General features: G+C 39.5%; 1 protein-coding gene across 1 annotated transcript in view; it reads left to right on the forward strand.

Annotated features, from left to right (window-relative positions):
• Kiaa0586 (KIAA0586 ortholog) overlaps window positions 1–23,308 on the forward strand; it is a 90,769-nt gene that overhangs the window by 56,546 nt on the left and 10,915 nt on the right. Inside the window, exons 26-29 of the mRNA XM_051195953.1 lie at window positions 1,061–1,183; window positions 2,655–2,829; window positions 13,346–13,500; window positions 15,599–15,707. Of these exons, the coding sequence (XP_051051910.1) occupies window positions 1,061–1,183; window positions 2,655–2,829; window positions 13,346–13,500; window positions 15,599–15,707 (562 nt within the window). The remainder of the gene's footprint in view (window positions 1–1,060; window positions 1,184–2,654; window positions 2,830–13,345; window positions 13,501–15,598; window positions 15,708–23,308) is intronic.

The following is a 23,308-nucleotide window of genomic DNA, read 5'->3' on the forward strand; positions in this document are numbered from 1 at the left end:
GGAGAAGATATCATTGTAGCAATTTTATTTTCAGAGGGGAATTACTTATACATTTGGCCTCTTTAACATACCGTTGTGGGATTGTTTGTCACTCTTAGAACTTTATCTGGTATTAAAGTAAACTGATAGACTGAACCCAGACAAAACTATAACTTTTCTTTCTCTATGTTTGAAGCTACTTCTAATTGTAATATTGTTACTGCATGCAATTTTATAGTAAACACAAATGTAAAAGTATAATCTAGGAAAACCCAGAGTTAACTGAAGCCATGTGCCATTAGCCATTTTATCCCTAAACACCTAGGAGATGTACCCAGAGTTAATAAATTGTATTTTATTAAAATACAATAACAAAAGATAATTTGAATACATTTTTATATTTTATCTTAACAGCCAGAAGGCAAGAAATGATTGTTTTAATGATTTTTAAATCCTAGTCATACTTGTACAAGGAAACCCATTTCATCTGATGCAGACACTCACAACATCCCTGGTTTCTCAGACAGGCAAGTTCTGAGGCATCAAGAAGCCTAGATAAAGTGTTAACAAAAAATGAAGGCTGTAAGTACCTCCCTCTGGCTTAGACAGCAGAAGTCAGTGCAGAGGAGGAGGACACTGAGAGGCTGTGGATGCTCTTGTGTTTCTGCAGTTTTTATGCCGTCTGTGGTCCAGGTTGCAGCCTCACCCCAGTGCTTGACTGTTTTTCCACATCCTGTCTTGATTTGTAATGTGTACTACATAAATGTCAGGTAGGAGGCCATGTGAGCCCTAGACTTAAGCTCTGCCTGAACTTTACAAAAACACTTAGGAATCACAGAAACACCTGAGACAGAAGATCCAGCTGTCATAAGTCTACACTTAAATTACTTTGTATTGTTGTACACATTTGAGTCAGATGTGAAATGTTTTTTATTATGGTCAAAATGGAAATGAGCTACATGAAAATAAGTTCATCCTTTGAAAGATACTGGTATTCTTTCTTCTTAAAGTCTTATTAATTGTAATTGAGAGACATGGAATTGCTTAATAACCTTTTTTGATGTCTTTGTGTTTGCTCTAGGAAGATGACCCTCCCAGTGAAGGGCAGGTGATTAGGAGGCCCCATAGAAAGCTTCATGCAAATTCGATTCTTTCTCTTTTTACTAAACAAGAACAGGAATTACTAGTTTCACAGCAAGCAGAGGTACTTTTCAACCTTAAAGGTCTTTGTTTGTTTGTTTGGCTAGATATAAATATAGGGGGAAAATTAAATATCTAACCTTTTTTTGGGGGCAGAGTTTCTCTGGCAACATCCTTGGCTGTCCTGTAACTAGCTTCGTAGACCAGGTTGGCTTTGAACTCACAGGTATTTGCCCACCTCTGCCTCCTGAGTGCTGGGAATAAAAGCCTGAGTCACTACAACTCTTAATTTAGGTAGGACAGTGTTTAAGTTACTCTATAATTAGTTATGGCCCCTTTAACTTGGACTGAATTAAGTTTTGTAACTGAGAAAAATTTATACAGTCTGTTCCAATCTGTTATGCTGCCACTTAACAAAACAATGAAAAACTGAAGCTTTGAAGATATTTTAAAAATTATATTTATTTTATTATTATTCATGTGTGTTGTGTGCACAAGGGAGTGTGTGTGCACATATACCCTCATATACTACAGCACACCTGTGGACATTAGAGGAGAACTTGCAAGAATTTTGTACTTCCACTGTCTTGGTACCCAGGCTGAAACTCAGGCTTGATGCCAACCGCCTTTACCTGCTGAGCCATCTCTCTGGCCCCAAATGAAGCCACTGAAAAGATCTATACCCATAATTACTGCTGGGTGAGAGTGATACAGTCACTATGGAAATCAGTGTGGGTATTTCTTACAAAGCTCACAATAGAACCATCTGACCCAGCTAGTCTGTTCCTGGGCATGTACCCACAGAGAACTTGTATGTCTATGTTTATTGCTGCTTTCTTCACAGGAACAGGGAAAAAGGCAATCAATCTAGTACAACAGCAGCTGAATGAATACTTTTTAAAAAATGGCACATACACCCAGTAGCATTTTATTCACCCATAAAGAAAACTGAAATGAAAATTTCAGGAAAATAATCTGGAAATTATATTAAGTGAGGTGATCCAGATGCATAAAGACAAATACCACAGGCTCTTTCTTGTGTGGATCCTGGCTTTTAACTTTTTATATGTGTGTGTATGCAACTGCTAGTGTAGGTCTGAAAGGAACCATGAGAGAGGGAGAAAAGATTTGAAGGAAGGGGAAGAGGGCAGTGGAATACATGTGATATGACGGTGGAGCCTGTGGGACTGGGATGGGTATGAGGCACGGTTAGGGGGAGGGAGGCAGGGAGGGAGGGAGGCAGGGAGGGAGGGAGGCAGGGATGTAGGTAGGTAGGTAGGTAGGTAGGTAGGTAGGTAGGTAGGTAGGTAGGTAGGTAGTCGGTTCTTTTCTACCATGTGGGCTCCAGGGATGGAGTTCAGGTTGTCAGACTTGTAGCGGGCATTCTTACTTGCTGAGCCAGTCCCTATACTAACTTCTTAGACTTACCTTTCTTATACCTTAAGTGTCACGTTAAAACCATGATATTTTAAAAATATTTCCTGCCTTGACTGATTTTAATACAATGGCTTTAGCAATTTCTCTTATTTTTAAAGGACCTGGATAACAGTGTGGGTGAGCTTAGTGAAGGACAAAGGCCCATGCTTACAGCAGCAGAGGACATCTTAGCAGGATCATCCACCCGTGTGCCGCAGCCCACTGCAACTGCAGAGCCTTCTGCTCAGCGAGCAGATCCCGGGGTGTTACTGCGGCAGTCTGACATGGTCTCAGGTACACAACCGTGTTGGTTCTTAATGTTTCTGTAAACTATTCCTTTGCATCCTGTTGGAGGTTCTTGCCTCTTCTCATGCTGGCAGCTGAAGTGTGTTCTGCATTATAATCTGTAGTTATGTTCTTTAACTAAATTGAGAAGTACAACTTTTTTAGATGGAGGCCTGAGGATTGCTTTATTAAAGGTAATAACTTTTCTCTGACACACAACACTTTCTCCTGAACATGATTTATATGTTTTTGTTAATATGTGCACCATCTGGAAGGGTATGAGATACGAATGCTTACACATTTCTAATGTAGATCTACTATTTAAATATATTCTAGAAAAGTAGCCCCTCAGAATCAGCAGTCCTGTATAGGACAGAGTTCAACAGGATCACACCTCTGTAGAAAATTTACTCTTTATATTGTGTGATTTTCCAGATGCAGTGTTCAGTGCATTTGGGCTATCTTTGAGAGTAACTGAAATTCCTGTTTGTAGCACTTTGGAAATTGCTAGCATTAGTTAATTTTCATTGTCTGTGGTAACTGTAGCCTATAAAGAAAGCATGTACATATTAGCAAGCACTGAACCTTTGCTCCTAGGAGAAATGTAGGATTGGGTTCCAGCAAGCCTCCTATTTTGTCAGTTCATCAGTACATAACAGTACATAACCTGGCTTCCTGTATATTTCTGTTTAAAGACATTGTACTGAATTTATGTTGTTGATTCATCAACACTGAAGTTACAGCACTATACTCATGCCTGAAGGAAGTATATGTCTCCATAGGCACTACAGAGCCTTTTTGTACTCAGGAATATGGGATAATAATTTTACCTTATAAAGTGGCTTGGGTACCATTCTAAGTAGCCTCTGTGTGGGGGGGGGAAGGGAGGGAGAGTGTGTATGTGTGTGTGTGTGTGTGTATGTGTGTGTGTGTGTGTGTGTGAGAGAGAGAGAGAGAGAGACAGAGACAGAGAGAGGGTGTGTATGTGTGTGTGAGAGAGACAGAGAGTGTGTGTGTATCTGTCTCTCACACATGAGTGGGGAGGGAGGAAAGAAGAGAGGGAGGAGAGGTAGAGAGGAGAGAGAATGAACATAAAAATATGAACACTTGGCATGAAATTTACACCTTTTACAGTGTAAGAGCTAAAGTACAGAATTGTGTGTTGGGTGAGTCAGTTTTTCATTTTGTGTATATCCACAAAATGACCATAAAGTTTCTATAAATATTAATCTTTCATTAGTAATACGTGTTATTTTGAATGGGTGACCTTGAAGATGGAAAGTGGCCACTTAATTGAGCTCTGTGAGTTCTTTGTTACTGACTTTCCCAATCTCATTACTGCATTCTGTATAAAGTTGGTGAAAAATGAATTGCAGTTTCAGATTGATTTTGTTTTGTTTTTCAAGACAGGGTTTCTCTGTATAGCCATGGTTGTTCTGGAACTTACTTTGTAGACCAGGCTGGCTTCAAACCCACAGAGATCTGCCTGCCTGTCTTCAGAATGCTGGGATGAAAAGCTTGCGCCACCATCACCCGGCACAGATTCAATTTTAAGTCACTGTAACTAGACTTAAACTTATCAAATAGTTATAGTTAACACATTTTTTTTTTGTCAAGAAAAAATGATGTGCTCATTTCTACAACAAAACTGTATTCCTACAGTTTGACAAAGTCTTGTAAAGTATTTTCTGCATTCTGCTGGCTGTGGAAGTCCTTAACCTATTGAAAGCTCTGCGGACACATAGAGGCAGCAGTCAGGTGGGAGGTAGGTGAATTTGGCCATGAGGCAAAACTTGATAGCTGGTTCCATCAGGCCGGTTTGTTTGCCTTTTGAAGCACTGGCTGTGGTCGTGGTGAAGACACCAACAGAAGAATTGGGCCCTCTCTGACCAGTGCTGGTTTCTGGCATCATAGTTTTTGTGCATCTCAGTTTGCTGGGCATACTTCTCAGATGAGATGGTTTTCTGGGATTCAAACACTGCAGTGGGCAGATTGGCAGCAGACAGTTCTCAGGACCTTTTTATTTTTTACTTTTCCAACTTAATTCAAACGTCCATTGACCATTCAGTGGTCCACATTGAACTCTTGGCAACTTCTAGTGTGGTTGTAAGAGTATCAGCTTCAGTAATTTATCACTGTCAAGTTCTGACAGCCAGGCCACTGCACTCCTCACCATCAAGGCCCTCATCTCCTCTGCAGAACATCGTGACACACCTCTGCCTTGTATGTTCATTAGCAGCTTCTGGGCCGAAGGCATTGTTAAGGTGGTTAGCTGTCTGCACTGGTTTGTCACCTGTTTTGACCTGGAATAAGGAAATCACTTCAATTTGCCTCTTGTCCAAAATCATTTCCATGTTATAAAATAAATATAAAGCAGGCAGCAATAATATCAGTAGGAAAAAAAAAAAAAGACTCAGAAGTATAAGCAGTAAAATGATGTATAACATGAGCACAATTCACAATTACGAATGTGTTGTAATCAAAAGACAAATTTCAGCAATGCAAAAAATGTTTACTTTTACACCAAATTAAATAAATGAAACATAGGGAGGAGTTCAGCTTGCTAAGCCTGGAATTAGAACATTTGCAGAGCATTTAATGTTGGCTTCATATTGAGTAAGAGCTTGACATTGTTCAGAATTGAAAGAAATCCAAGACTGAAATTTCCATGGAATTCACCTAAAATTGCTGTTATTTATTATTTTGTGCATATGGTGAGAGTATTACCAAAGGTTGCTTTTTATACAGTTTAAAATATGGCACATAATTCTCTGTGCAGAGTGCAGTGACAGAGTGGACACTAGAGGGCGCTCACAGATCGCCTGAGAGACACTAGGAGGTGACCTCTTGGAGACTAAAATCTGAGTTTACACCCTGGCTGGCACTTCTTTATCTCTCTAGTAGTAGCCAAAGGGTTACCTGTGACATAGTAAATAATTTTTGTATTTAATGAAAACATATTTTTAGAAAATCCTAGTCTTTTGACGATTAAATTATCTCTTTTTGTGACAAAGAAGAAATCCCCCCATCCCCGCCTAGCCTGTAGCCACCCCAGTTATGTGCAGGCAACTGCCACAGTGCTCAGCTTAACCCCCAGTACCACAAGGAAGACCGTCAGGGAGGTAACGATTTTTAAAAGGTAGTCTTATTTGAGATGGATTGTATATAATTTGAATACTTTTTAGTATGATTAAAATTTCTTATTGTTTATTTGTGCGTGTTGGCACATGCACACATTACATCCTTAAATATTTGACTTCCACTCTTCTCTCCTGCCAGGTGGGTCTGAGGAATTGAAATTAGGTCATCAGGATTGCTGGCCAGTGCCTTTACCCACTAAGTCATCTCAGTGGCCTTTTAGTATGATTTAACAGACTGTTCTGAATATACAGTGTTCTGAAATATAGAGAAACTGAAAAAAAAGTATATATACACTTTATCCTTGCTATCACCCAATAAAATATAAAAATTATTTCAGAAAACATTTTTAATGTATTTCAGAAATCATAACATCAGAATACTCCTCTCTTGGCAGGCAGTTCATAAAGATAGTTTTTGAATAATGACTAGTCTAAGAAATTTTTTTATTTGTTTAAAACTTTGTATTAGCTTGTAAAGAAGTAGGTTTGATTATGTCATTTTTTTGACCAAATGTAAATTTTTTTTTCAGATTTAATCTTTAAATATTTATATGGGGGATGTGCACATGGGAGTCAAAAAGAGTCGGGGACCTTCTAGAATTGGGGTTACACTTGGTTGGGGTTACACTAACCCTGGGTCATCTGGAAGAGCAGTACATGTACTAAACCACTGAGCAATGTCTTCAGCCCTGCATTTTCAAAAGTTGGTTTATTGTATCATTTTAACCATAACAAGTAATGTGGCATAAGATTGAGAGTATGTGAATGTGTGAGTGTGTGTGAGTGAGTGTGTGTGAGTGTGTGAGAGAGTGTGAGTGTGTGAGAGTGTGAGAGTATGAGTGTGTGTGAGTGAGTGTGTGAGAGAGTGTGAGTGTGTGATTGTGTGAGAGAGTGTGAGAGAGTATGAGTGTGTGTGAGTGAGTGTGTGAGTGTGAATATATTTGGAAAAGGTGATATCGCAGAGTGGTTGAGAGTTGGGGTTTTAGAATTTCAGAAATGGATTTTAATTCTAACTCTGTGTCTTGGTTCAAGTAATAATGTCTGAATTGCTTTTTTCCCATTTTTAAAAATTTATTTTTAAGTTTAGTACACAAAATGGCTTCATTTGTGCCACCAAATAGCTTCCTTTTTCTCGTGTCCTGTGTACCCTGTTACCCTTGCTTCCACTTGTCCCTACTCCTTTAAGTCTTTTTCCTGTCTCACAGCCCCCTTCTACCTTAATCACATGCACACGGCAGAGGTGAGTGTGACATTTCAAGTTCCATCAATGTCATCAGCTGAATAAAATTCTGTCATGTCTATGTCCCCTCACCCTTTTGGTTTTTGTTTTGTTTTGTTTTGTTTTGTTTGAGACAGAGCTTTCTCTCTGTGTGTGTAACAGTCCTGATACTCACTTTGTAGACCAAGCTGCCCTTGAACTCACAGAGATCCTCCTGCCTCCGCCTCCTGAATGCTGGGATTAAAGGTGTGTGCTACCACCACCTGGCCTTATGTACATTTTTTAAAAATCTATTCATCTCTTAATGGATGTTTAGGTTAGTTTATAAATAGCACATCAGTAAACAGGGATGTGCACGCATACCATGGTAATGGCACTTTCCAGTCCTTTGTGGTTTAAGCAGATCCTATGGGAATTTTGCCTTTACCTTTTGAGAAACCTCCACACTGGCTTCCATAATGGCAATACCAGTTTACCGACAGTGATTAAGGCTTTTTCTTTCTTCACATTTTCTATCATTTGTTGTCTTTCTGATAATATCCATTCTGATTGGGGTAAAATCTCAAACAATTTTCATTTGCATTTCCCTAAATGGGAAGGAATATTAAACACCTTTTTTGAATATTTATTGACATTGTAGTTCTGTTTAGAAATTGTGTGTGTGGAGGGATGTGTATGTTTGTATGCAGATGTGCTTACCCAAAGGAAGCCTCTGTGCATCTATGTGTCAGCTTGAGGCCAATGCTGATGTCGTCCTTTATCACTCTTCACCTTGGTTTTTGAGTCAGTACCTCTTACCGAACCTGGTGTTCACCATTTTGGTGACCCTCCACCCAGCACTAGGTGTACAGACACAGTGATGTGCTTGGATTTTACATGTGTGCTAAAGATCTGGACACAGGTCCTCCTGCTTGTACAGCAAGCATTGTCCCTACCTAGCCATCTCCCCATGCTGCTGTTGACAGGGAATCCACATTCAACAGAAAATGGCCAATGCTAATGTTCAGCTTGCTTTCTTTTAATTCAGTCTAGGATCTCAGCCCACGGAATGCTGAAGGCCACTTCAGTTACCCTAATCTAGATAGTTCCTCACAGGCATGCTCAGAGGCTTGTTTTCTAGGTGATTTTACACCCTGCTAAGCTGACAGTGTTGGCCATCACAATTCTGCATCGTATTAGCTTGGCATCTGATCTAATTACCTTTAAGCCATGACTTTCTACCCTTTGTCACCATAAACACATGACCATTTTGTAATAAAAAAATTTATTTAGTACAAAATGTCTCCATTGCTTTTAATAATTACTGCATTGTTTAAAAATCCATAAGGGAATAATTGGAACAACAGTAAGGAATGATCAGACCAAAGCGAGACCAAAACCCAGCAGGGAACCCATCAAATCCTGCAGCTCCTTGTCCTCCTACTTTGGGGGTCTGTGATGAAGTCTTTGGGGCTCCAAAGGACTTAGGTAGCCCCTTTCCCACTCCTCCATCTCTGTCACCCGCAGCGTAAGGTTGTAAGAGTATTAGCTTCAGTAATTTATCACTTGGGTCATCTTTGTTCGATGTCTGGAGTTTGGCAGATGTCCTTGGTCCTTGTGGGTTTTGGTTCTGGTATTTTTAACAGCCTGGTTTCTCCATTGTAAATTAGGTTTACTTTTGCAGTTTCATATGGTCACTTCTCAAGACCTCCAATTCTGCCACACATCTCTTTGCCTCGGGGCTTTCTGACACTGTAGTCAGGCCTCCATGATCCCCTCAACCTATTTTTTCATGCCTGCAAAACCAGTGATGCTGCTACCAAGTTCTGCTGCCAGCTTGGGATGGAGCCTGACCCCCTCAGACCATAGTTACCTCAACTTGTGTATGTCGACCCCAGGGAAACACTTCTAGGCTTTCAAGGAGCATGGGAGCTGTGTTCTGTTTTGGGTTAGGTACTCCTTTCAAATGAATTAGCATTGCTCACAAAGTGGAAGGAGTCTTGCCCGCAGGTCACCTTTTCTGTTGCGTTAGAATGGTGCTAGTCACTTGTCTGTAGGGTTAACTTGCTCCTACTATTTTCCTTGTAAAACACACGTTTTAACATCTTTCTGCTTAGCTCTTGGATCCTTCACATAGACCCAGATGAGAGCAATTAAAACAGTTGCCACACCACAGCCTGGATGTGTTCCTGTCTTGGAATTTCCTGTGCCAAACAAATTAGTCCTTTACATTTACATTCAACCCCACTCAATCCCCAGGACACAGATGCAGCCAAATTCTTTGCCAGAACGTCACAGGAGTGAGTGCCATTAACCCAGTTTCTAACAAGCATCCTCATTCCTCTCCTAAGCCTCCACTGTTTGTGTCTCTCTTGTTAGCTTGTCTTCTAGGCCCCTACCAGAATGGCCTGTTAACCTCTGCTTACAGTATTTTAGGCTTTGATAGCCCACCACTGACAGCCCTTCCATAATCTTCCCATAAACTAATTCCAAAGCCTCAAGAACCACCTGGTCAGGTCTATATTACAGCAACAGCCCACTTCTCAGTATCATCTTCTGTCATTATGTGTCCTGTCGTTGTGACCAAAGTAACTTAAGGGAGGCAGTGTTTATTTTGGATTACAGTTCAAGGGCACAGGCATCAGCAAAGGAAAGGCATGACAGTTGGAGTATGAGAGAGATGGTTTATTTCAACTCAGAAATAAGGGCACAGATGTCATTGAAGGGAAGGCATGACAGTAGAGCGTGAAGCTACTGAGCACGTTGAAGCCACAGGCAGGAAGCAAAGAGTGATGGGTGATGATGCTCAACTTTGTCCTTTTATTCAGTCCCAAACTGCAGCCATGGATGGTGCTGGCATGGCACTCTTACCCTGTCTTCCCTTCCTCACCAGCATGCCCAAGGCTGTCTCCTAGGTGATCCTAGATCTTATCTAGTTGACAGTATTAACCATCACAGTCTAGATCACCATACCCTTCTCATTAAACTTTATTTTAATGGAACTTAAAATTCTGAGACAAGTTGCTTCTATTAAAAAGTACTGATTTTAAAAACCAAACCAAAATACAAACCAAAATATTCTCCCTCCTTGGGTGGGGTATTTTTACTGTGCCTTGTTATTAACCTAGTATTGAACTTAAATGGCCAATTGAGACACATAGTTCTAAGACCATCCATGCAGGTGTAACACTTACACTCATTTGTTTGTTTGTTTTTTTTTTTTTTTTTGCACATTCTGGGCAGATGTAGTGACCTTGATGATACTACACACAACAGTTGGATTCATATGGATAGCAAAATGATCTAAACAAGGATGTCAGAGAAACTCTCAAAACTCAAAGGCTTTCCTGGAGCCATATTAATGGTGGCAGCTTCACCACCAATAATAGTGGAGGGCTCTCTTCCAGCTTCCTAGCATAAAGGTGGTCAGTCTTTCCTTCCAGTTTAGCAGCTTTATATGCTTGTAAGCTCTGCTTACAAGCTGTGTGGCAATCTAGTTCAGGGGCATTGCCAGCTTTAGTTTGGCCTGATTGGCCTGAATGACTCAGGGTAATCACATGAGCAGTGAAGCCAACTGAGCCATCTTTTTTTTTTTTTTTTTTTGGCATTTTGAATATATGTTGTAGACAAGTTCTTTTCTGCTCATGTCTATTTAGGATTCTAAATGCCTTTTGGGTTTGGATTTACATTTCTTCAGATTTGGGGAATTTTCTGCTCTAATTTCACTGAGTAGATTCTCTAGTGTTCAATCTTAGCTCCTTTTGGCCTCTGAATTTGTAGATTTCATCTCTTGCTTAGATCCCAGAGTTCTTAGATGCAGTGATCCTGCTGGGTTTTTCCTTGTTGATAGTTGAACATGATAATTCCTTGACTTCTCTCTCCATCCTGATATTGTTAAGATATGATTCGTTCAGTCTATCAGTAAGGCTTTTTACCTTGCTTTTTACTAGATTCATTGTGGTTTTTCTGTCGTCCCCCCCCCCCCCCCACACACACACACTTGAATGCCTATAGAGGGTATTGGATCCCATTATAGTTAGTTGTGAGCCACCATGTGGGTGCTGGGAATTGAACTCATGACTCTAGAAGAGCAGCCAGTGCCCTTAATCACTGAGCCATCTCTTCAGCTCCTGGGTATTGGGTGTGTGTATGTGTGTATTCATTTTTTAACATTTCTTGAGTTTTTATGTTTGTTTGGGTGTTTTTTTTTTTTTTTTTTCTCAGTTTCTCAGTTTCCTAGGTGAAGTTTTGTATTGCTAACTTTCTCATCTTATTTGCTGGCCTTTCCTTCTGCTTTCCTTTCTAGGTAGTGGATTAAATTTGTTTGTTTGTGTCTTCTTTCTGAATACCATAGATTTACCACAAATGGAAAATTCCACATCTGGCCTCATGTGGAATTCTTGATTTTTAGTAAGATATCATAATTGTCTTCATATGGATCCTACTAATTTTGTTCATATTTTGTAGTTTTGATCATGATAGTAAAGAGTTTTACCATTCTTTGCTTTTATTGCTTTAGTGAGAAAAGCTAATAGTTTTGAATGTTTATGTAGCATCCAGTGATGGCACCAGAGATCCTTAATAATTCTCTTATTTTAGGAATACTTGTACTTTTTATTCTATTCATCTATGAGACTGGTATCTTCGGTGCTTACCAGATCGTTAGCAAAAAAAATTTTTAATATTTTTCTTTCAACATTCAAATGCTGATTCTCGATGATTTTTCTAGACAGTCATAGAAAAATGTTGGGCAAATGACATAGGATTAGAAAAAGGAATGCCAAAATTTTAAAAAGCAAATAAAACCCAGGAACATTAGTTAACTCTATATTTTGTATGTTATTGCCATTATTTTAATTAATCTTACGTTGCACTGGCTAGTTAGCCAGGTAGCCCATTTTGATAATTGCTTTGTACAAATTAACTAGTATAGAGGTAAAAATTAAAGACCAATGAATATATTTTGCTTTGTGCAAAGCCAATTAAAAACTTGATTTAACATAAAAGCTTGATTTAACATAAAAATTTGATTTAACATAAAAGCTTGATTTAACATAAAACATCAATCAGGGAGTGATTATTTGTTCTATCTGGGAAATTGTCAGCTGTTCAATTCCAGTGAAGGTGATTGCCTTTAAAATGAAAATGTCTATGGTGTCATTAAACTACTTCATTTTAAACAATTTAGTTCATGAAGAACTCTTAAAGTCTTTCATATTGATTAAATGAAATTATGCTATATTTAAAAGATAATCATTAATAAGAAACAATTTTCTTGGAACTATTTGTGAAAGGAGCTAGCTGGCCCAGTTAGAATCACTTGCCTTGAAAGCGTGAGAACCTGAGACTGAACCCACACAAAATGCCAAGCGTGAGGCTGGGGATGGCTTAGCATTTAAACAGCTGGTTGCTCTTGCGAAGAACTGGGTTTGCTTCCCAGCATCTCATGATGGCTCACATGCATCTGCCAGGAGTTGGAGTTGCCAGCGGGCGGGCGGGCGGGTGTTACACCTTTGCTGCCTCTCTTACCCCTTGTGGTAGTTTTGTCAATTTGATACAATCTAGAATTATCTGAGGAGGGAGTGTCAACGAGTGATTATTTAGATTAGCTTGGCCTAGGGGCATAGCTGTGGGACACTATCTGGATCACTGGGAAGGTCCACCTACTATGGGTGACACCAGTGTCTGGACAGGGCTTCCTGGACGGTGTAAGAATGGAGAGGGCAAGCTGAGCCTCTGCTTCATGCCTCACTTCATTGGTCCCTGCTCCTGACTGTGTGTCATGTGACTCAACAGGAAATGGAACCAAGACACCACCTGTCCTCCCCTTTGTCACCCTTCTCCCCGTTAGTCCCTGTTCAATGCAAGATTACATTTTAAGTAGAAAGTATTATATTGAGTCTGACTTATCAGTGATAGAGAAGAAAAGTGGGAATATTGTGAGTTGTGTGGGGAAGGAATGGACTGCATGGGTGATGTCCTTACTTGAACTGTTCCATAGATTTGTTTGAACATAGCTAATTTTTTGCATTCTCAGTGAGCTTTGCTTTAATATAAATACAAGCTTAATACCAGGTATTGGGGCGAGGCTCACTGCTGTTTCTGCTTAGGAATACTGGCAGTTGTTGCTTGTTGTTTTTCTAAGATAACTCTGACAGTTTAACTTCTGTTTACCTGTTTGACATAGGTGGTATTTGTGAAGATTCACATGCCAGTCATGGTCCAATGAGTCTAAGGGAGTTGGAGTTGCAGCCTTGTCCTAACCTTGTTCTTCCCATAACACACGCGATAACAAAAGGCAATGATGCTAATTTTCCAGAAGCAGCTGAAGGCTTTTCTCAGGTAACAAAACAAGAACATTTGTGCTTTACTTAAAATGAGAATTGTAACTCTGTTATGTTTAAGCCCAGCCTGGTCTACATAGCAAGTTCAAGGATAGCCAGGGCTATGTAGACAGATCCTGTCTCAAAACAAACAAAAACAAAACCAGACTGTGTTTAATCCCCAGAACATCTTTAGGGGGATGGGAGTGGCAGAGGGAGACAGGGGCTTACTATGTAGTCTTGACTGGCCTAAAGCTCCCTATAGAGACCAGGCTGGCCGAAAACTCAGAGAAATCTTCCTCCTCTGCCTACTGACTGCTGGGATTAAAGGTGTACCTCAACACAGTCAGAATCTTCTAGAACATTCTAAAGGAGGAAGGAGAGAACCAACTCCACAAGTTGTCCTTTAACCTGCACACAAACACTGTGGCACACAAAAATTTTAAAAATAAATATGGTATTGTTTATATCTGTGACTGTATAAAACCTAACTCAGTAATTTACACTTATTAAGTATTTGATGTTTATAGCTTTCAAATATAAAATATGATCTGTGAAAGCATAACAGTTTCATAATGAGTGAAGCCAATGGCCCATGAAACCTTTTATATTAAAAATTATGATAATTGTTCTCAAAGATCTTAATCTAAATAAATGCTCATGCTAATAAATACAGTTTCATATTCATGATTAGCAATGTATTCCTCATTGTGAATTAATGTATTCAATCAGTATTCATTGCATGGAATTTACAACATTGGATGATATCAAGGAAGAAAATTAAAAATATACAATGAAATTGCTTATGGAATACAACATTATGTAGGGTTTGTTATTGCTAATCTGTTGAAGCAAAGATCAGGAAAACCTAATAAATATGCTAATAGTGCCTATATCAAAGAAAATATTTTTTGGCTAAGAGGCAAGAACTTCCTGAATGTGATAGCAAAAGCACTTTCATGAAAAAAAGAATTTAAAAAATTGTTTACCAAAAATAAGAACTTGTATTCCTCCCCCAAACACAATATTAAGAGAATAAAAAGATAAGCACTAGAGTGGGAAAACAGATAAATCTAGAGCATAAAAATGAACCAAAGAATTAAATACTAAACAGTTTAATTTCAAATGAACAAAAGATTTGGACATATATTTCATCCAAAAAAAAGATGTATAAGCAGTCGATCAGCATAGTTTTAGGAAATGCAGATTAAAACATAAGCTAACCCTGTGCTCATTAGAAAGCAAAAGTCGCAGAGGCTGCCATGCGTTTGTTGGCAAGGATGCTGGCAGCTGCTCTAGTACATTCCTGGCTGTTCCGGAACATGAGATGATACAGACACACAGCTAACACATGACCTAAACATTTGACTTCCCAAGCGAATATACAACAGTGTCCATAGGAACTTTATATTTGTAGTAGCCCCAAATTGGAAACAACCCAGCATTCATCAGCGGGTGATAGTCAGTGTGCTTGGTTCTGTATGCTAGAATAACACTGCTCCCAGTGCTCTGTGATTATAGCAACTCCTAAGATGGTGTATAAGAATTTGATTAATTTTTTCTTACAAAAATTACATTGAGTAAAAGCTAGAGCCTTCTCCCCACAAACATATATCCTCAGTGATTCCATTTAATAAAACTCTAGCCAAATACAGGGACGAACACTTGTAATCCTAGCACTCGTGAGGTTGAGTCAAAGGTTCACAGGTTTGAGGCCTGTGTGGGTCACACCATGAGACCATGTCTCCAAAGGAAGTGGAGAATAAAAAAGAAAGAAAAGCAAAGCTAGGAGATGCAGTCTAATCTGTAGCAGAAAACATTTCAGTTGTTGGCTTTGATAGCGGGAGAGGATGGGATGGATACCTCTGTTGAACTCACTGTTAACAGCATTTAGCACTCTGGAGCCACACGTGCCCTAAGCCCCAGCATCTGCATGCTCTGCAGAGTGATGCTTCCGGGAGCTGTGGACTTTGTCACACACTCACTGACAAAGGACAAAGTAGCCGTTTGGAAGCAAGCCAAGTTATTAGATGTCTATGTAAAATAACTAATTCAACTCAACACATTTTTAACACATTTTAAGATAATATTATGGCTTCATTTCTTAAATCCTTTAGTACCAACAAAAGCAAGACACAGACATTAAACAAGTTGAACACAAGCCAGTACAAAGTCATGTCATCTGTGTAAGAAATAAATCTGACAGTCCATTCTCACAGCAGCAAGGTAAGCTATTTTTGTAACAAATGGTGACATTTTATTAAATAACCATATTTATTAAATATTTGATTATATTTGTCAGATCAAACTTGATGTCCTGATAATGAACATATAAATATATGATGAAAATATTTTTATATGAATCTCACCTTTGTCTCTAGGTGTTATTTCATTTGTTTTCTCTCATTTAGTGTATTTAGATGGAGAACCTTATATTTGACTCTAAGACTTGTAGATCTTTAGTTTAACCAGTAAACACTATTTCTAACTGGGCACTATTTTTCCCTTTAAGGTTACTGCCATTAGTATGCTGTGTTAAGGCCATTTAGTGATGTTGACCAACACTGTAGCCTGAAAACAAATGGTTCTCCAACGCATGCAGACAAATGACGTTTCTTCAAGGCTGTTGGCCTTATGGCTCATGTGTCTGCCTGCTTGTTAGTTGTACACATTTTGAGTAACCTAGGTTCTGAAGCGTAGGTCACTCTGATCTAAATGAGATGTTGCTGAGATTATACCACATGAAGTTTGGGCTTTCATGCTTCCGTCCCCCCTGTGTTCTGTTGCTCCAGCCTTTTGGTCATTTTCTTAAATTTGTTTTGTTATAGCAGCGAATTAAGTAATAGATTTCATTATGGCATTTTCACAATACTGTTTGGTTTTGTTTTTTTATCCCCCTTCTCTACTCTCCTTTCCTCTGTGTGTACATTTTTGTTGATTTCCTTCCTCTTCCCAATAACTCCTTATATGCTTTTATGGCAAATGCACTCTTTACCAACTTTTTGGCTGTTTTTCCGCCTCCCCACCCTCCTATGTGACTTAGTGTTCAGCATCCTTAGCCATCAAGGAAATGCTGACTAAAACTGCTTCTTGAGGCTCCACCTCACTTCGGTCAGGACAGTTACCAAGAAGGTGGATAAACATCAGACTCTGACAAGGATGTGAGTGAAGAACAACCCTTAGCCATGGCTGTGGAAATCAGTGGGAGGTTTTTTTCCCCAAATCCAGTGTATACTTACTGTGTGGCTGAGCCATCCCATTCTTGTCCTTACATGCAAAGGACTCTGAAGTCAGCACATCATGGAGATATTTCCACATCTGTGTTCACTGCTGCAGTATTCACTGTAATTAGGAAAGAGAATCAGCCTATATGTCCATTAACAGATAAATGATTTTTAAAAGTGGTACTTACACACTGTGGAGTCACATCATCACACCCAGCTGGAATGAAAACGTGGAGGCTGGGGAACGTCCGGTGGTAAAGTGCTTGCACGAATGTGAGGACCTCAGTTTGACCCCCACTCCACATTACAGCCAGGCAGGTCAGTGAGTACCAGTAAGTCTAGCACTGAGTGGCAAAGACAGGCAGATGGGGGACTCATTAGCAAGTCAGCCTAGATAAAGCAGCTCAAAAAATAAGGCAAGGAGAGGCTACGGAAGACTTCCCGACATTGTCAATTTCTGGCTTTCCATACCAGCACACCAGCACGTTCATAGCATTTGCAGGAAGGTGGACAGAACTAGAACTTACTAAGTGAAGTAACCCAGACTCAGACATATACTACATCCTTCCTCCCATATGCAGTTCTAGATTATGATTTTGATAAATGCATATGTCTCACTTGCTGCTGTAAAAAGACACCATGACCAAGGCAACTTATAGAAGAAGGCATGTAATGGAGGCTTGCTTACAGCTTCAGAGCGTTAGTCCATTATCATGGCAGCAGGAGAGCAAGCATGGTAACTGGGGTAGTAACTCAGCTACCTCCTGATCCACAGGCAGAGAGTAAGACTGGGCCTGGCATGGGCTTTTGAAATCTCAAAGCCTACCCCAGTGACATACCTCTTCTGACAAGGCCACACCTCCTCCAATAAGGTTTCACTAATTGGGATCAAACATTTTAAACATATGAGCCTGTAGGGGCCATTCTCATTCAAACCACCACAGTATGTATATATATTTATATCTTGACTTTTTTTAATGTTACGAATGTTTTACCTACATGTAAGTCTGCGCATCGTGTTTGTGTCTGGTGGCCCTAGAGGAGGCCAGAAGAGAGTGTTCAAGGTGTTAAACCCCTGAAACTGGACTTACAATGGATATGTATCTCTGTACAGAGTATTCTTGAATGAACATCATTTCCTTGGCACATAGTCAGGACCTTTTCCCATTAAATGTGTGCATTTGGCTTATTTTTTCACTCCTCTGAAATTCTGAAACATTTCCAAACATTTCAGAGAATAGGAGAGGCAGCATGCCAAAATAATCCCTGGGGCCCTTAACAACCTTGTGACCTTGAAGGAATTCAGTCCTATCTCTTGTACACAGCAGTCTTGAAGACAAGGAATTTGCCCCATCACAAGGGTTTCAAAACTACATCTTTTCTGGAAGTAAATGGTTCTACAATTACTCAAGTCCTAATTATGGCTATTTTACAGAGGAGTTACCATGTATTTTATTTTGAAATAATAGCTTAGTGTGTGCATATAAAGAAATCAAGCAAATTAGTAGAAATAACGCCTTCAATGAGCTGGCTCCCAATGAAAATTGATACAAAATATGGTGGGACATATGCTCTTGGCTGAAGCTTGGCTGAAGAATGACCAAGATCTTGTTTACTTCCATATTTTAACATAAAATAAGTCAAATTCATTATTTTGACAGGTGATATCTTTGGGATATAATAAGATCCTTTCAAGTCAGGTGTGCTGGCAAATGCCTACAGTCTCATCATTTGGTAGATTGGGGCAAGAGGTTAATTTGGGCTGGCCTCAGAACCAGAAAGAATAAGGAAACCAAAAATAATGGCGAAGCCCTTCCATTTGCTGCTAAATTTATTGGTTATGTTCTCTGACCTCAGGTGGAAGCTCTGAATCAGTCATGTGTCCAGCACTTTTTCATGAAAAGCAACTTCTTCAAAAAGTGAAGTTTTGTTTCTGTGTTTTTCCCTTTTGATCTTAGTGTTCTATTGCCATATGAAGAGACACCATGAACAAGGTTACTCTTATAAAAGAAAGCATTTAGCCAGGCAGAGGTGGTGCATGTGTTTAACTCTAGCACTCAGAAAGCAGAAACAGGTGGACTCTGAGTTTGAAGCCAGCCTGATCTACAGAGTGAATTCTAGGACAGCCAGGGCTACACATAGAAAAGCACTGTCTTTTAGGTTATAGGCTAGTCTGTTGTCACTACAGATGTGGACTTTTGAAACCTCCAAGCCCACTCTAGAGACACAGTTTCTCTAATGGCCACACCTCTTAATCCTTCCCAAGTAGCACCACTCTGTGGTGTCTAAGCATTCACATATATGAGCCTATGGGAGCCATTCTTATTCAAAGCACCACATACTATAAGTTAACTTTGACCATTCTTTTTTTCTGTTTAGGTTAACTAATATAAATGAGAAACTAGTTCTAAATCCATTGATTTATGATGAATCAGGGAGCAATTAAGTTGTAATAAGTAGTATGATAAAGGCATCACTTTAAAAATATTTTCTTTGGGTTTCTCAAAATATTTTAAGATTAGAAGTGAGACATAACAAGTAGAAGAACAAACATACTATGGTATAATCAGTGGTGGAGATTTAAGCTGTTTGTTTTATGATTTAAATGCTAGGACAGATTAGGTTGTCAAGTTACTTGAGAATCACAGAATTCTTCTGTTTTCTTACTTGTAGATTATCTTTGTTGCTCAAATATAATTCTAAAACTAATTTGTCAAGATCCAGTTACATTTTAGTGGCAGTGTACTTAGAAACCCATGCTTCATTGGCCTTGTACCCAAAGTTTACTGCCTGTCACCTTACACTGTTTCTGTCACAGATTTTGAGTCTAACTCAAAGTGTAGGAGAATTAGCAAACACAAAATTTCTATTTAGAAGATGTTTCTGTGTAAGCAAAATTATTTCTTAATAAAATTATTAATTTTGCCTTTATAATTGAAATATAGCTAAAGCACACTCACTACCAGAGTTATCATTATTATCTTAGTAACTTTAACACCATAGCTGAACTTTCTTAAGTGGACTTTTCCACTTAAGGTATGGTGGCCACTTGAAATCACATGTGTGGGGAAGTATAGCTCAGTGTTAGGCCATTAGCCTGGTGCACAGGTCCTGGATTTCATTCCTAGTACCAGAAGTAAGGTACAGAACAGACATGTAGGTCTCAGAGAGAGAGAGAGAGATTGGGCACAGACTAAAAAGCACCAGAAATCTGTACGTACAAACTGGTAACAAGCACTGTTTGAGTGTATGTGTCTTCTACAAATCTATGCTTTCTGTACTTAAAATCCCAAAGTCCGTATTCCTCCAAACAAAAGCATGGTCAGGCCTTTCATAGCAATACCCCACTCCTGGTACCAACTTCTATTTTAGTCAGTGTTTTATTGCTGACACAATGACACCATGACCTTGGCAACTCTTATAAAGGAAAGCATTTAGTTGGGGCTTGTTTACAGGAAGCATGGTGGCATGCAGGCAGACATTATACTGGAGAGATAGCTAAAAGCTCTACCTCTGGATCGACAGGTAGCAGGAAGAGAGAGAGACACTGGGCCTGGCTTAGGCGTTTGAAACCTCAAAGCCTATCCTCAGTGACATATTTCCTCCAACAAGGCCACACCTTTCCCAACGAAGACACACCTCCTAATAGTGCTACTCCTGACTAAACATTCAAATCTCTGAGCTTATGGGGCCATTGCTGTTGGATCCTCCACATCATCTTTATGTTTCAGTTATTGTGAGGGTATCTGCACACAGCTGGAATATAATCTTTATGAGGAAAAACACTTCTCTAGAACATTAATGGGTTTAAAAACATGATTATTTTAACTTCAGTTTCTGCAGGAAAATGTGTGCCTTTGATTTAAAAGAGAGGGAAACACAGATCAGATCATCTAGGGAACAAATGCACACAGTTAAGTCAGTTCTTTAAGAATGAACTAAATAGAGAGCCAGAGAGACGGCCCAGCCATCACTAAGCCTGGCTACCTTGGTGGAAGGAAAGAACCAACACCTGAAATTTGTTCTTTGCTCTCAATACATGCATGTTGTCTGCACATACAAGTAAATAAGTATATAATAAAAAAGATTTAAGGAGGGATGGACATGTATAATATATTATCTAGGAGAGAAATATGCATACTTATGTCCTTTAAAATGGACAGAATGCACAAAAGATTACATTAGAATTTAAACAAGCCATGCAGGTGGAGGTCAAATGTCAGGGATCAGTTCTCCCCTTTTACCTTGTGGGTCCTGGGATTAGACTCTGGCCGGCAGGCTTGGTCATAAGAACTTTTACCTGTTGAGCCATCTTGCACGCCCTCCAAAATCATGAGATTAAGGGTGTGCACTATCACGGCCCAAGTGCTTTTATAAACAGCATAATTGTTTATTAGATGCCTTAGTAACTTAGTCTTACATAAACAAAAATTAAACAGCATTTCAGCCAGGATAGCAGTAGAATTTTGTCATCATCCATGTCTACCTGTTTACATACTGAAAACCAAGAGGCTTTTTTATTTCAATTCAGCATCAGAACAAAGAAGCGATTGGCATAGACTGTACTAGCAAAGCTAGGCACTTCTGTGTTGGTCATGGTGTCTGAAGACAGTGCTTCTTACTTGAAGAAAGTATGAGCTTTTCTAATTATTTGAAAGGCAGATCCCAGGTTTCACCTTGACACTACCTAAGGTAGAGTCCAGGGGTGTGAAAGCTTCGCTGGTGCTCAGTGTGATTCAACACTAAACAGAGGCAGCACTGCTGAATGACTCCTTTGCTTTTGGTGCCTTCTGTGCTGCTTTAGGCATGGGGGCAGTGCAGTATAGAGCATGCAGTCTAGAGTCAGGCTGCCTAGGTTCAAACCATAGCTCAGCTGGTGATTTCTACAAGGTGCTTAACCTCTCTGTGCTTCACCGATTTGTAGTGTCATACGCAACCATATGGTTATGTATGGTACAACAGATGTGGCTGATAACAGTCATTAAAGACAAGATAAGATGTGATACTATATAAGTCACCATATTAGGAACTGTGGACGTAGTAGCTATAATTAGCATGATTGCATGGAGGAAATTGTTCCTTTTCCCCAGTTCCGATGGCAGCTGCTCCTTCAACAGGTAGGAATTGAACCTGTGCTAGCCCTGAGCTTTAATGATGTTGGTGGGAAAGGGCTAACAGGATGTGTGTTGTGTGTGACTTTAGGCACTTACATTGACTTTCCATAGCACGTTTATTCTTCATGAGTGATTATAAAGTTATGGTTAGGTATAGCATGTTTAAATTTACGTGTGTTATATGTACTGACTTGTACACTGTATAGTTAAATCTAACAAAGTTTATTAGCAAGGGTGCCTCTCATGCTATAATTACATATATCTGTTGGCAGGTAATATTTTTAGTAAATTATATTCTGTCAACAATTCTCTTGTGGTGTGTGTGTGAGAGAGAGAGAGAGAGAGCGAGAGAGCGAGAGCATGTGGTAGGTGTCCATATGGAAACTAAAATGACCTCAGGTGTCCTTATTTCAGCTAGGCTAACTGGTCAGAGGGCTCCTGTGATCTGTCTGTCTCCCCCCATGTCTGGTTGTGATCTGTCTGTCTCCCCCCCATGTCTGGTGTCCTTGCCACATCCCGCTTTTACGTAAGTGCTGGGGACTCAGCTTGTGAAGTGAGAACTGGGCTATTTCTAGTCTCAACTCTCAATTTTTCAAGTCCAAAAGAGAAAGTGATTGCTCAAGGCTCAGCAAGCGTATATAGACTGTGACACCCTGGTTAGCCTGCGTGTGAGTACATGTGAGAACATTGAAAAACTACTGCTGGGCGGTGGTGGCACTGACCTTTAATCCCAGCACTCAGGAGGCAGAGGCAGGTGGATCTCTGTGAGTTTGAGGCCAGCCTGGTCTACTGAGCTACACAGAGAAACCCTGTCTCAAAAAAAAAAAAAAAAAAAGGAAAGAAAAACTACTGCATTTCTCAGAAAAACAAAAGCCAACACAGGAAATGTCTTTAATAATAATGAAAAAACAAATACTTTCTTAAAAGATGTTGGTGTGGAACCATAATTACTCTTAAATTACTTTATGCTGGAGTGCCAGTTGCCCTGTAAGATATGTAATAGAACAATAAAACTACTAATACGTGTTGATGTTTACACACATGTGCTAGCAGAAGGGTGGAAGACTGCTGTTACCACCAGAAGTTACACTTAAAATCTGATTACCAGTGCAGACTCGACTTGGGTACATTGGCACTTTTCTCCTGGTACTATAATCGCAGTAATACTTCGTTATCTATGAATCAAGGAACATATTTAGGTATTAGTATAGTTCTATTGGGGGCCTTTGATGGAAATCGATGGTAGCTATTTTCTAATTGCTATGTCAGTGATCGATCATCTGACATTGCCAGTTTCCTGAAGTAGTTTAGTTTGTATTCATAGCACTTTAAAGGAAGCTGCACAAAATTAGTTTCTGTGTCCCCATTATATCTGTGGTCTCACAAAATTATGTATATTCTGCAAGTAAAATTTATTTTGGCAAAAAAAAAAAAAAGGCACTACATCAAACTGCAGTTAATGAATGTAAGAATTTAGAAATCAAAACTT

This window comes from Phodopus roborovskii, unplaced genomic scaffold (assembly GCF_943737965.1).
Source record: "Phodopus roborovskii unplaced genomic scaffold, PHOROB, whole genome shotgun sequence".
NCBI lineage: Eukaryota > Metazoa > Chordata > Mammalia > Rodentia > Cricetidae > Phodopus > Phodopus roborovskii.